Here is a 15,348-nt window from a genome sequence, read left to right on the forward strand (position 1 = left end):
TGTCATTTTTTTATCATTAAAGTAAATAAAAATGTCCTCTTTAGGAAATCAGCCGTGACAGAATCACCCACCAAATAAGGGCCAAGCAGCGTGGTGACAGGCAGCGGCAGGAGGAGCAGCGCAATTAGGACTTCTGGACTTGGGAGGAGATCCTAGATGCGAAAGGACCCTGGACACAGCCAAGGGAATATCGCCACCGCAAGACAGAGCTGGAGGCAGCCAAAGCGGAGAGGCGGCCGTTTGAAGAGGCAGCACGGAAGCAGGGCTGGGAGCCCGAGAGTCAGCCCCAAAATGTCTAGGGGGGAGGCACACAGGAAGTGTGGCGAAGCCAGGTAGGAGACCTGAGCCAACTTCCTGTGCTTACCGGAGAGCGAGAGAGACCGGGAAGGCACCGTGTTATGCTGTGGAGCGCACGGTGTCCCCAGTGCGGGTGCATAGCCCGGTGCGGTACATACCAGCTCCGCGTATCGGCCGGGCTAGAGTGGGGATCGAGCCAGGTGCCAAGAAGCCGGCTCTATGCATCTGGTCTCCAGTGCGTCTCCTTGGGCTGGTGTACATGGCACCAGCCTTACTCATGGTGTCCCCGGTTCGGCTCCACAGCTCAGTGCGGACTATTCCACCTCGCCGCACTGGCAGGGCGACCGGGAGCATTCAACCAGGTAAGGTTGGGCAGGCTCGGTGCTCAAGAGCTCCAGTGCGCCTGCACGGTCCGGTTTATCCAGTGCCACCTACACGCACCAGCCCTCCGGTGGCAGCCCCCCGCACCAGGCTTCCTGTGCGTGTCCAGAGCCCAGTACTCCCTCTTCCTCCTCCCCGCACTCGCCCTGAGGTGCGTGTCCTCGGTCCAGTACCACCAGCGCCAGCACCACGCACCAGGCCTACAGTGCGCCTCGCCTGTCCAGCACTGCTATAGAGCCTTCCAACTCTCCAGCGCCACTAGAGTCTCCCGCCTATCCAGAGCTGCTAGAGTCTCCCTCCTGTCCAGAGCTGCTAGAGTCTCCCGCCTGTCCAGAGCTGCTAGAGTCTCCTGCCTGTCCAGAGCTGCTAGAGTCTCCCGCCTGTCCAGAGCTGCTAGAGTCTCCTGTCTGTCCAGAGCTGCTAGAGCTGCCAGAGCCACCAGTCTGAAAGGAGCTGCCAGAGCCGCCAGTCTGCAAGGAGCCGCCAGAGCCGCCAGTCTGCAAGGAGCCGCCAGTGCCGCCAGTCTGCAAGGAGCCGCCAGAGTTGCCAGTCTGCAAGGAGCCGCCAGAGCCGCCAGTCAGCCAGGATCCGCCAGAGCCGCCAGTCAACGAACGTGACAGAATAACCCACCAACAAAGGACCAAGAAGCGTGGTAACAGCCAGCAGCAGCGGCAATGAACGCAGGACTCATGGACTTGGGAGGAGATTCTGGACTGCGAAGGACCCTGGGCACAGCCAGGGAATATCACCGCCCCAAAGCAGAGCTGGAGGCAGCAAAAGCAGAGAGCGCCACTGGACGGAAAGGGGCTCTGGCAGCTCTGGACAGGAGGGAGATTCCAGCATCACCAGGCCTACAGTGCACCTCGCCAGTCCAGAGCGTCCGTCTACAGTACCCAGTCCAGAGCGTCCGTCTACAGTACCCAGTCCAGAGCGTCAAGCTACAGTACCCAGTCCAGAGCGTCCGGCTACAGTACCCAGTCCAGAGCGTCCGGCTACAGTACCCAGTCCAGAGCGTCCGGCAACAGTCTACAGACCGGAACCTCCTACTACGGGCTGCAGACCGGAACCTCCTACGATGGGCAGCAGACCGAACCTCCTACTACGGGCCACAGTCCGGAGTCTACCACGACAGGTCGCAGTCCGGATCCGCCAGAGTCTCCCTCCAGTCCGGATCAAACAGAGTCTCCCTCCAGTCCGGATCCGCCAGAGTCTCCCTCCAGTCTGGATCCGCCAGAGTCTCCCTCCAGTCCGGATCCGCCAGAGTCTCCCTCCAGTCCGGATCCCCCAGAGTCTCCCTCCAGTCCGGAGCCGTCGGCCAGCCAGGAGCCGCCAGAACCGTCGGCCAGCCAGGAGCCACCAGAGCCGTCGGCCAGCCAGGAGCCGCCAGAGCCGTCGGCCAGCCAGGAGCCGCCAGAGCCGTCGGCCAACCTGGAGCCGCCAGAGCCGTCGGCCAGCCAGGAGCCGCCAGAGCCGTCGGCCAGCCAGGAGCCGCCAGAGCCGTCGGCCAACCAGGAGCCGCCAGAGCCGTCGGCCAACCAGGAGCCGCCAGAGCCGTCGGCCAACCAGGAGCCGCCAGAGCCGTCGGCCAACCAGGAGCCGCCAGAGCCGTCGGCCAACCAGGAGCTGCCGATGCCGCCTGTCACGCCGGCGATGCTGGAATCTCCCTCCTGTCCAGAGCTGCCAGAGCCGCTCCTCAGTCCAGTGACGGCCTCTAAGATGATCTTCAGTCCGGGGACCGCTGCGAGGGTCCCTGCTCCAGAGGCGCCACCTAACTGGGCCAAGACTGAGCTAGAGCGGGGTCCACGTCCTGCACCCGAACCGCCGCCGTGAAAAAAGGCCCACCCGGACCTACCCTTTAGATTAGGTTTTGCGGCCGGAGTCCGCATCTTTGTGGGGGGGTACTGTCACGCCCTGACCTGAGTATTCTTTGTTTTCTTTATTGTTTTGTTTAGGTCAGGGTGGGACATGGGTGGTGTATATGTTCTTTGTACTGTCTAGGGGTTTTGTAGGTTTTTGGGGTGGTTTACTATCTAGGTGTTTATATATGTCTATGGTTGCCTAGATTGGTTCTCAATTAGAGGCAGCTGTGTATCGTTGTCTCTGATTGGGAACCATATTTAGGCAGCCATCTTTGGGTATTTCGTGTGTTATTATCTACGTCTAGTTGCCTGTGTCTGCACTAGTATTATATAGCTTCACGGTCGGTTTGTTGTTTTTGTATAGTTTGTTAAGTGTTCTTCGTCTTCATTAAAAAAGTATGTATTCTAATCACGCTGCGCTTTGGTCTCCTCCGTTCGACGAACGTGACAATACCACTATATATTATACCACACTACTACTTCATAATATACTATACTACATAAAGAGCTAAACAAATATACATTTAATACACCTTAAGTACATTATATTATATATTTCTCATATATTTCTCTACACAAATAAAGTATACCTTCACAAGTACACTCCTACTCGTTAACCAAATTAGGTATTGTAATTGGCTATGTAAGGTTAACCTTGATTGACAATGGTGTCTTCTGAGTCAATGTTAATAACATACTATTTACAAAGCAGTTGTGGCTGGCGAAGCAATTAACAAGCAACTGTGTACCAGTGGGATTTCACACTTTAGTTGTTCACGTTACGGTGATAAATTGCCATTTCAATGAAATGTTGTAATGTGTATTTTCTTGAGATATGAAAACGTATACTCTGAGGAAGAAGGTTTCTCAGCTGTGCGTGTTTCCTTATGTGCAATAAACTATCGTTGTCCTCTTTCTCTGCACAGCATTTCAGAAAGTCGTTCTAAACGCATCATCAGCACTGAATCTACAGTGCCTTGCAAAGGTATGCATAGCCTTTGGATTTATTCCTCTTTTTGTTGTTACAAAATTGGGATTAAAATTGATTTAATTGCAATTTTTAGTCAACTGTCTACATAAAATACTCTAAAGTCAAAGGGTTTTTCTTTATTTTTTTACTATTCTCTACATTGTATAATAATAGTGAAGACATCAAAACTATGAAATAACACATATGGAATCATGTAGTAACCAAAGAAATGTTAAACAAATCAAAATATTTTAGATTTTAGATTCTTCAAAGTAGCCAGTCTTTGCCTTGATGACAGCTTTGCACACTCTCTGCAGCACTTCAACAATCATGCTATTATGGCAGTAAAAGGTGCTTGACAGCCCGTTTGGAGTTTGCCAAAAGGCACCTAAAGACTCTCAGACCATAAGAAAAAAGATTATTTCGTTTGATGAAACCAAGATTAAACTATTTGGCCTGAATGCCAAGAGGCATGACTGGAGAAAACCTGGCACCATCCCTATGGTGAAGCATGGTGGAGGCAGCATCATGCTGTTAGGATGTTTTTCAGTGACAGGGACTGGGAGTTTTGTCAGGATCAAGGGAAAGATGTACAGAGCAAAGTACAGAGAGATCCTTGATGAAAAACTGTTCCAGACTGCTCAGGACCTCAGACTGGGGCGAATGTTCACCTTCTATCAGGACGACGACCCTAAGCACACAGCCAAGACAGCGCAGGAGTGGCTTCGGGACAAGTCTCTGAATGTCACTGAGTGGCCCAGCCAGAACCCGCCAAAACATCTCTGGAGAGACCTGAAAATAGCTGTGCAGCGACACTCCCCATCCATCCTGACAGAGGTTGAGAGGATCTGCAGAGAAGAATGAGAGAAACTCCCCAAATACAGGTGTGCCAAGCTTGTAGCATTATACCCAAAAAGACTCGAGGCTGTAATTGATGCCAAAGGTGCTTCAACAAAGTACTGAGTAAAGGGTCTGAATAATTATTTAAATGTGATAATTATGTTTGTTTTATTTATAATACATTTGCAAACATTTCTAAAAACCAGTTTTCGCTTTGCCATTATGTCGTATTATGTGTAGATTGATGACGAAAATAGTGTAACAATTTAATCAATTTTAGAATAAGGTTGTAACCTAACAAAATGTGGAAAAAGGGTTTCTGAATGCTACTGCAAAAACACTGTAGTGCACTACTCTTGACCAGGGCCCAGAGGGCACTACATAGGGAACAGGGTACCATTTGCAATGCGGTCTTGTCACGCCCTGGTCTTAGTTATTTTTGTTTTCTTTATTATTTTGGTTAGGTCAGGGTGTGACGAGGGTGAAATTTGTGTTTTTAACCTATCTTGGGTTTTTGTATATTTATGGGTACTCAGTCTAGGTGTTTTTATGTCTATGGTTGCCTAGATTGGTTCTCAATCATGGACAGGCAGCTGTTTATCGATGTCTCTGATTGGGGACCATATTTAGATTTAGCCTTATTCCTTGGGTATTTCACGCTGCACCTTGGTCTCCTCCTTACGACAACCGTGACAGGTCTTGCTTACAGCAAGCTCCAAATGGATTCCGTGATGACAACATTTGTTAATTACAAGAACCATAGGTTAATTAGGGAATACGGTGTGGTAAATGGGCAATATAACACGGCTAAGGGCTGTTCTTACGTACCACGTAACACAAAGTTTCTGTCAGCCAATCAGAATTCTGGGCTCGAGCCACCCGGTTTATAATGACAAATTAACCCTCGATTAGAGAGGATGGGTGTAGCCGTGAATCCACAGGATAGTTCCTCAATGCGTTACTCTCTAAGGATTCTACACACACACACACACAAAAATAGTGGAATTTCAAAAGCTCCCTGATGTTCGCGCAGAACGCACTCACAGTAAACACTGTGGATGTTGGCTCAAGCCTGAATTACCTTTAAACGTCAAGAGCTATGCATTTTTTTCTCAATCAAGTTTGACAAGTCATTAGAGCCTGTAGAATGTGTATTAAACTGACAAGTCATTAGAGCCTGTAGAATGTGTATTAAACTGACAAGTCATTAGAGCCTGTAGAATGTGTATTAAACTGACAAGTCATTAGAGCCTGTAGAATGTGTATTAAACTGACAAGTCATTAGAGCCTGTAGAATGTGTATTAAACTGACAAGTCATTAGAGCCTGTAGAATGTGTATTAAACTGACAAGTCATTAGAGCCTGTAGAATGTGTATTAAACTGACAAGTCATTAGAGCCTGTAGAATGTGTATTAAACTGACAAGTCATTAGAGCCTGTAGCATGTATATTAAATTGACAAGTCATTAGAGCCTGTAGAATGTGTATTAAACTGACAAGTCATTAGAGCCTGTAGAATGTGTATTAAACTGACAAGTCATTAGAGCCTGTAGAATGTGTATTAAACTGACAAGTCATTAGAGCCTGCAGTAGGTGTAATACACACATAAAGATGATCAGCTTCATATCTCTACTGTAATGACATTACTTGTTATCACACCATTCGTTGCTCGCTCCGAGTACTGTCTGTAGGTAGGTTGGAGAAGTCCAGCCCTGCAGGGTTATAATGTGTGTTTACAGGACAGGGAATCCTACGAGCTTCAACGTCCCCAGATGTGAACAAGTTTCTATCCTTCCCCGTTAATGATGCGCTGACCTGGCCAAGCATCTGTCTGTGTAGCCAAGCATCTGTCTGTGTAGCCAAGCATCTGTCTGTGTATCCAAGCATGGATCTGTGGATGATCATTTTAATGACGTCCCAGAGGACATCAGCTCTGACAGATATCTCATGATTGCTGGCAGCCTATAGCCATGCTCATTGTTTGTTTGCCCTCTCTCTCTCCCTGTATTTCTCTCTCTCTCTCTTTTTTGCGCTCTCTCTCTCTGTCTCTCTCTGTCTCTCTCTCTCTGTCTGAAATGGCTCCCTATGTCCTATGTAGTACACTACCTAGGACTAAATCCCTATAGTGAATAGTGTCTGACAGCCATTGTGTCCCATTCCATTTTACTGTCAGGGAAACGGTGTGATTCGAAATTCCCCCAAAGTGATATTACAGGACATGCAACAGGAATCACTGATGAAAGAAAACTCTGTCTTTGGGAACAAAAATAATATGTATAATAATTCCCCAAAAACAATGTATTTAGAGTCTGTTTAGAAATCGTTATATATATATTTTCAGATATATCATTTATATTTTCAAGCCACGTGTGAACAGAATGGTAACAGCCGTTCATGAATACCCAGCCAGCACAGGCATTTGTAACGGCTTTCTTTAGGTGAAGTAGAGGCGGACCAAAATGCAGCGTGGTGGTTATTCATGTTCTTTCATTTATAAAGACGCTACACATGAGATAACTAACAAAAACAACAAACGTGAGAAAACCTAAAACAGTCCTATCTGGTGCAAACACAAAGACAGGAACAATCACCCACAAACACAGTGAAACCCAGGCTACCTAAATATGGTTCCCAATCAGAGACAATGACTAACACCTGCCTCTGATTGAGAACCATATCAGGCCAGACATAGAAATAGACAAACAAGACATCCAACATAGAATGCCCACTCAGATCACACCCTGACCAAACAAAACATAGAAACATACAAAGCAAACTATGGTCAGGGTGTGACAGCATTAGTGTAGTCGAAGGGATGTTTATCCAACGCCATTAACAGGAGAGTTTAGATGTGGAGATTTGCATGGGATGTCAATCATCACAGATAATCTTTATTCATTTTTCTTTTCTTTCTCTCTCTCTCTCTCTCTCTCTCTATCCTCAGATAGGTTAAACACACTCGGAGCACCAAGGCAACAGCCAAGCTAAATTCATTTCTGTCATAATCAACTGTGCCTCATGTTCTGTCAATGTATTTTTCTACACAGCCTGGGCAGCACACCAACACATACGCTCACGTTCACTCTCTTTCTCGCACACACACACACACACACACACACACACACACACACACAGACAGACAGACAGACAGACAGACAGACAGACAGACAGACAGACAGACAGACAGACAGACAGACAGACAGACAGACAGACAGACAGACAGACAGACAGACAGACAGACAGACAGACAGACAGACAGACAGACAGACAGACAGACAGACAGACAGACAGACAGACAGACAGACAGACAGACAGACAGACAGACAGACAGACAGACAGACACACACACACACACACACACACACACACACACACACACACACACACACACACACAGCCCAGGTAACAGATGTGCTGCAGCATGGCTTCAACTGTACACTACGACACCTGTGTATCTTGTGAATTTAATTACACCATGCATTAGAAACTAGACATTTTGGTAAAACATTACACTACAGATGTAGGATCTTAATTTGATCACCCTGTTGCACGATAACTTTCCTTCAATACAGGATATGTAAAACTTGTAGATAAATTGTAGTTTAAAAAGGCTTCTGAAGTGTCAGACTTGATTTTCCTTTATGAAAAACGTATCAACCACTACAAAAAGGTCCCTTGCCAGTGATGACAGACACAAAGCCTCTGCCAGTGATGACAGACACAAAGCCTCTACCAGTGATGACAGACACAAAGCCTCTACCAGTGATGACAGACACAAAACCTCTGCCAGTGATGACAGACACAAAGCCTCTGCTAGTGATGACAGACACAAAGCCTCTACCAGTGATGACAGACACAAAGCCTCTACCAGTGATGACAGACACAAAGCCTCTGCTAGTGATGACAGACACAAAGCCTCTACCAGTGATGACAGACACAAAGCCTCTACCAGTGATGACAGACACAAAACCTCTGCCAGTGATGACAGACGCAAAGCCTCTACCAGTGATGACAGACACAAAGCCTCTACCAGTGATGACAGACACAAAGCCTCTGCCAGTGATGACAGACACAAAGCCTCTACCAGTGATGACAGACACAACGCCTCTGCCAGTGATGACAGACACAAAGCCTCTACCAGTGATGACAGACACAACGCCTCTGCCAGTGATGACAGACACAAAGCCTCTACCAGTGATGACAGACACAAAGCCTCTACCAGTGATGACAGACACAAAGCCTCTACCAGTGATGACAGACACAAAGCCTCTGCCAGTGATGACAGACACAAAGCCTCTACCAGTGATGACAGACACAAAGCCTCTACCAGTGATGACAGACACAAAGCCTCAGCCAGTGATGACAGACACAAAGCCTCTACCAGTGATGACAGACACAAAGCCTCTGCCAGTGATGACAGACACAAAGCCTCTACCAGTGATGACAGACACAAAGCCTCTACCAGTGATGACAGACACAAAGCCTCTACCAGTGATGACAGACACAAAGCCTCTACCAGTGATGACAGACACAAAGCCTCTACCAGTGATGACAGACACAAAGCCTCTACCAGTGATGACAGACACAAAGCCTCTGCCAGTGATGACAGACACAAAGCCTCTACCAGTGATGACAGACACAAAGCCTCTGCCAGTGATGACAGACACAAAGCCTCTACCAGTGATGACAGACACAAAGCCTCTACCAGTGATGACAGACACAAAGCCTCTACCAGTGATGACAGACACAACGCCTCAGCCAGTGGTTTTCATAATGCTTTGATGATCTGCTGCTATTTCTCACGTCATGTCGTCGGAGTCTGAAGTTTTGACTCCGAGCAGAGTGATGTCACAAGGTCCGGAGCAGAGTGATGTCACAGGGTTCCAAGAGCATGTGAAGCCTATCCATTTATGAGCTGTGAGTTGTGAGCTGAAAGGAGAACTAAAAGGCAGGATTCAATCAATTGCACAATGTCATCAAGTGCACCGCACTGTCGACAACGTGCCTTTTAAAGGCGATTTCCCTGACGTTCACTAAGATAACACTCATGGTAAACACTGGGACTAGTCTCTGTCCTCTCTTGTCCCTTAGTCAGATGATTCAAGTGGGTCTCCAGAGCTGACATTAGAGCCTTGTCTTTAGTTTTCCCAGAATTCCCAGTTTTTCCGGAAATACACATTTCTTGAATCATGAGGAAATAGGCAAGGAATCCGAATTCTTCCCAACCAGGATTCCAGAATTGATCTTATACAACCAAACGTACCGGTATGATAAAAAACCAAGAAGATCTTCACATTCAACTGTAACTTTTATTGAACATGTATTTCCAAAACAACACAGAGGTAAGAAGGTGCATAGATTGCAAAGGCATAATGGTACAACTGAACATCAACAGTTCTAACAGCAGGAAGCTAAAAGATCAACACAAACCAATCAAAACAGGAAATCAGAAAATAGTCCATTCAGATACGGAATTAAACTATCGAAACAGGATTCTGTTTGGTTGTTTGTTAAGTTTAGATAACGTACAGCATTAGTATTGCTTAGTTCCTATTGGTTGAGATGCATTTGTAATAGTATGCTTAGTTCCTATTGGTTGAGATGCATCCATAATACACAATGCTTCATTCCTATTGGTCAAGATTAATCCGTAATACAGAATGCCAGCACCATTATAAAACATACAAAATGTCTTCCAGATCAAGCCATCATTTAAACTAAACTGAGCAAAAAAAACAACAAACATCATCTTTCCGTTGTAGAAATATTATTTCAAACCTTCTACCTCATCTGCACCACAGTAAAAGTTTATAAAAGTTCTTAAAAGTACATGTCCTTGCATACATATATTACTTACAAGTAAGAAAACCGATTGTCTTAGCATTGTTAAAATACATCATGTAGGAAAACCGATTGTCTTAGCGTTGTTAAAATACATCATGTAGGAAAACCGATTGTCTTAGCGTTGTTAAAATACATCGTGTAGGAAAACCGATTGTCTTAGCGTTGTTAAAATACATCATGTAGGAAAACCGATTGTCTTAGCGTTGTTAAAATACATCATGTAGGAAAACCGATTGTCTTAGCGTTGTTAAAATATATCATGTAAGAAAACCGATTGTCTTAGCATTGTTAAAATACATCATGTAGGAAAACCGATTGTCTTAGCGTTGTTAAAATACATCATGTAGGAAAACCGATTGTCTTAGCGTTGTTAAAATATATCATGTAAGAAAACCGATTGTCTTAGCATTGTTAAAATATATCATGTAAGAAAACCGATTGTCTTAGCATTGTTAAAATATATCATGTAAGAAAACCGATTGTCTTAGCATTGTTAAGACACATCATGTCCGACACCATTGGTCCAGTTGTTTCACTCTACTGTAGGTTAAGTTCATTATTCACCTCTGACCAGAGAACAAAATGGTTGAAAAAACGTATCATCTTTCAAACAGAGAAATTTTCATACTTTCTCTTTTCCCATCAAGGTGTTGTTGTGTTGTTCTCTTCCTTCCTGTGCCTCTATAATGATCTGGAAATGGATTCCTGCAGGGCTGGTGTGGTTTGGACTGGTCTGGACTGGTCCTTACTGGTTTGGACTGGTCTGGACTGGTCCTTACTGGTTTGGACTGGTCTGGACTGGTCCTTACTGGTTTGGACTGGTCTGGACTGGTCCTTACTGGTTTGGACTGGTCTGGACTGGTCCTTACTGGTTTGGACTGGTCTGGACTGGTCCTTACTGGTTTGGACTGGTCTGGACTGGTCCTTACTGGTTTGGACTGGTCTGGCCTGGTTTGGACTGGTTTGGACTGGTCTGGACTGGTCTGGACTGGTTTGGACTGGTCTGGACTGGTCCTTACTGGTTTGGACTGGTCTGGACTGGTCCTTACTGGCTTGGACTGGTCTGGACTGGTCTTAGCTGGTTTGGACGGGTCAGGGCCGGACGTGGGTTTTGGTTGTTGTGGCGTCTCACCAGCCTTGCCTTCCTCCTCCTAACACCAGCTTTAGGAAAGGAGACGGAGAGAGAAAGGGAAGGATGAGGAGAACGAGAGTAGAAAGGAGTGAAGAAGAAAATGATAGAAACAGGAAGAAGAGAGCGAAAGAAAGGATAACGTTGCGACAGAAAAACAAAATGTGATGAAAAGAGAAACGGTAAAGAGACCGAGAGGTAGAGAACCAAGATGATCGAGGAAGGGACTTTTACTCAAGAAGAATCTTACTGGGTTACTTTCACTTTTACTCGAATCATTTTATATAAAAGGTATCTTTTCTTTTGCTCAAGTATGACATTTGAGTACTTTTTCTCCCTCTGTGTGTGTTTATGAGAGAGAGAGTGTGTTGTCATCTATTTATTTACCTGGAGATCTTTTGGCCGGGGCACCCTTACTGCCTCCATCTGTAGAGAGAGACAGAGAGAGAGAGAGAGAGAGAGAGAGAGAACACTCCATTACTCAAACTGTCCCCTATTTGTGCTGCAGAATACCCAAAAGTGTGAAGCCCAAAATGTGCAATGCTTTGCAGGGAAGACATCGAGCAAAGCTAATTGTATTTTTGCATTGTGTGTTTAGGCTTAACAGAGATGGTAAACAGAGATTGTTAACACTGGTGATTAACAGAGGTGGTTAACAGAGATGTTTAACATAGAGATATACATTACGTGAGTATAACAGAGATGTTTAACATAGAGATATACATTACGTGAGTATAACAGAGATGTTTAACAGAGATGTTTAACAGTGAGATATACATTACGTGAGTATAACAGAGATGTTTAACAGAGATGTTTAACAGTGAGATATACATTACGTGAGTATAACAGAGATGTTTAACAGAGGTAGTTAATAGAGATGTTTAACAGTGAGATATACATTACGTGAGTATAACAGAGATGAAAAAAAGTGGTTTGTTAAATATCAGGTATGACAATCGAGTACTTTTTCCACCTCTGTGTGTGTTGTGAGAGAGAGAGTGTGTTGTCATCTATTTATTTACCTGGGGCACCCTTACTGCCTCCATCTGTATAGAGAGAGAGAGAGAGACGGAGAGAGAGACAGAGAGAGAGACAGAGAGAGAGAGAGAGAGAGAGAGAGAGACACAGAGAGAGAAAGAAAGAGAGAGAGACGGAGAGAGAGAGACGGAGAGAGAGAGAGAGAGAGAGAGAGAGAGAGAGACGGAGAGAGAGAGACAGAGAGAGAGACGGAGAGACGGAGAGAGAGAGAGAGAGAGACGGAGAGAGAGAGAGAGACGGAGAGAGACACAGAGAGAGACAGAAAGAAAGAGAGAGAGATGGAGAGAGAGAGAGAGACGGAGAGAGAGAGAGATGGAGAGAGAGAGAGACGGAGAGAGAGAGAGAGACGGAGAGAGAGAGAGAGAGAGACGGAGAGAGAGAGAGAGAGAGAGAGATAACAATCCATTACTCAAACTGCCCCCTGTTGCCTCCATGTATAGAGAGAGATAACAGTAAATTACCTAATCGCCCAAATCCTAATCTATATTTTATGCAAGCACACAATGCAAGAACGCCAGTAGCAACTTAAAATGTGTATTTGAGCTGCAGAATACCCAAAAGTGTCAAGACCAAAATCTGCAATGTTTTGCAGGGAAGATATCTTGCATAGCTAATTGTGTTATTGTGTTGTGTGTTTAGGTTTAACAGAGATGGTAAACAAAGATGATTAACAGAGATGGTAAACAGATGTGGTTTACAGAGATAATTAACAGAGATGGTAAACAGAGATTAAACAACGCTCTGGTGATTGATTAGGACTTGTTTTAAGGCCAGAAAACGTTATTTATCTCAAATTAGGTTCTGACCTTGGATTAGTTTGGTGATCCTCTCTGACTCTTGGGCAATCATTTCCGGGTTGCCGTGGATGGTGGTGATCTTAGCGAAATCTGGGCCTGCGGAAGGAAACTGGAGCTGTTAGACTCAAAATGGAGGATTCGTGGATCCACAGACACAGTTTCATATTGTAGGATAAAGGTTCCACTACAGAAACAGACCCTAGTCCTGGTCTTATGTCCTACTGTAGAATACAGACTCCTAGTCCTGGTCTTATATCCTACTGTAGAATACAGACTCCTAGTCCTGGTCTTATATCCTACTGTAGAATACAGACTCCTAGTCCTGGTCTTATATCCTACTGTAGAATACAGACCCCTAGTCCTGGTTTTATATCCTACTGTAGAATACAGACCCTAGTCCTGGTCTTATGTCCTACTGTAGAATACAGACCCCTAGTCCTGGTCTTATACCCTACTGTCCCTTTAGTCTTTGCAGATCTGAAGAAGTCATGTTTGTTAGCAAAATGGTGATGACTCCACTTCACAATCCAACATGGAACCTTACGCCATTTTGGTTAAAATCTGTATCTGACTTTCTTCATATCTGCAAACACTGAAGGGTGAGCGGCTATGTTGATGTCTCCTGACCGAGCAAGGAACTATTACGCATTAATAAGAGGAGAGGATAGATGATGAGATAGAGATGAGATATTTAAGGTGGCCCTACCCTCAATGACCTGAGGCTCGATGAACTTGGTGACCGTTGTGTATCCGGTTGCACCTTAAGAGCGACAGTGGAGAGGGGTGGAGGGGTGTTGAAGTCATGTAATGACTAAACAACATGTACTGACAGACAGACAGATACAGTACACACGCACCTGGCTATGCCTCCTAGTACACCACCGCTAACACACACACCTGGCTATGCCTCCTAGTCCACTAACACTAACACACGCACCTGGCTATGCCTCCTAGTCCACCACCGCTAACACACACACCTGGCTATGCCTCCTAGTCCACTACCACTAACACCCACACCTGGCTATGCCTCCTAGTCCACCACCGCTAACACATCTGGCTATGCCTCCTAGTCCACCACCGCTAACACACACACCTGGCTATGCCTCCTAGATGGAGTATGGAGGTTGGAGTAGTGTATGGAGGTTGAAGTAGTGTATTGGGTAGTGTATGGTAGTTAAGAGTAGTGCATGGAGTAGTGTATGGAGGTTCGGAGTAGTGTATGGAGTAGAGTATGGAGGTTGGAGTAGTGTGTGGAGGTTGGAGTAGTATGTGGAGGTTGGAGTAGTGTATGGAGGTTGGAGTAGTGTGTGGAGGTTGGAGTAGTGTGTGGGGGTTGGAGTAGTGTTTGGTTGTTGGAGTAGTGTATGGAGGTTGGAGTAGTGTATTGATATTGGAGTAGTGTGTAGATGTTGGAGTAGTGTATTGGTGTTGGAGTAGTGTGTAGATGTTGAAGTAGTGTATGGAGGTTGGAGTAGTGTATTGATGTTGGAGTAGTGTGTAGATGTTGGAGTAGTGTATGGAGGTTGGAGTAGTGTGTAGATGTTGGAGTAATGTGTAGATGTTGGAGTAGTGTATTGATGTTGGTGTAGTGTGTAGATGTTGGAGTAGTGTATTGATGTTGGAGTAGTGCATTGATGTTGGAGTAGTGCATTGATGTTGGAGTAGTGTGTAGATGTTGGAGTAGTGTATGGAGGTTGGAGTAGTGTATTGATGTTGGAGTAGTGTATGGAGGTTGGAGTAGTGTTGGAGTAGTGTATTGATGTTGGAGTAGTGTATTGATGTTGGAGTAGTGTATTGATGTTGGAGTAGTGTATTGATGTTGGAGTAGTGTGTAGATGTTGGAGTAGTGTATTGGTGTTGGAGTAGTGTGTAGATGTTGAAGTAGTGTATGGAGGTTGGAGTAGTGTATTGATGTTGGAGTAGTGTGTAGATGTTGGAGTAGTGTATGGAGGTTGGAGTAGTGTGTAGATGTTGGAGTAATGTGTAGATGTTGGAGTAGTGTATTGATGTTGGTGTAGTGTGTAGATGTTGGAGTAGTGTATTGATGTTGGAGTAGTGTATTGATGTTGGAGTCGTGTATTGATGTTGGAGTAGAGTGTAGATGTTGGAGTAGTGTATGGAGGTTGGAGTAGTGTATTGATGTTGGAGTAGTGTATGGAGGTTGGAGTAGTGTTGGAGTAGTGTATTGATGT

At 45.4% G+C, this 15,348-nt stretch overlaps 2 protein-coding genes across 7 annotated transcripts in view; one reads left to right on the plus strand and one right to left on the minus strand.

Moving 5' to 3' along the window:
* Nucleotides 1–7,989: 7,989 nt before the first annotated feature.
* Nucleotides 7,990–9,171, plus strand: LOC116358264 (RNA polymerase-associated protein LEO1-like). The gene has a single exon (XM_031809086.1). It carries the CDS (start codon nucleotides 7,990–7,992, stop codon nucleotides 9,169–9,171), a length of 1,182 nt encoding a protein of 393 aa, XP_031664946.1.
* Nucleotides 9,172–9,637: 466 nt separating this feature from the next.
* postna (periostin, osteoblast specific factor a) overlaps nucleotides 9,638–15,348 on the minus strand; it is a 78,366-nt gene continuing 72,655 nt past the window's right edge. For 2 of the 6 annotated variants that reach the window (XM_031808723.1, XM_031808719.1), the window contains 5 exons: nucleotides 13,863–13,916; nucleotides 13,166–13,252; nucleotides 12,344–12,367; nucleotides 11,709–11,747; nucleotides 9,638–11,353 (listed from right to left, as the gene is read on the minus strand). In XM_031808723.1, coding sequence (XP_031664583.1) covers nucleotides 11,238–11,353; nucleotides 11,709–11,747; nucleotides 12,344–12,367; nucleotides 13,166–13,252; nucleotides 13,863–13,916 — 320 coding nt within the window. In that variant the 3' untranslated portion in view covers nucleotides 9,638–11,237. The remainder of the gene's footprint in view (nucleotides 11,354–11,708; nucleotides 11,748–12,343; nucleotides 12,368–13,165; nucleotides 13,253–13,862; nucleotides 13,917–15,348) is intronic. The other 4 variants (XM_031808724.1, XM_031808722.1, XM_031808720.1 and 1 more) reach the window with 3 other exon arrangements.

This window comes from Oncorhynchus kisutch, linkage group LG29 (genome assembly GCF_002021735.2).
Source record: "Oncorhynchus kisutch isolate 150728-3 linkage group LG29, Okis_V2, whole genome shotgun sequence".
Taxonomy (NCBI): Eukaryota; Metazoa; Chordata; class Actinopteri; order Salmoniformes; family Salmonidae; genus Oncorhynchus; species Oncorhynchus kisutch.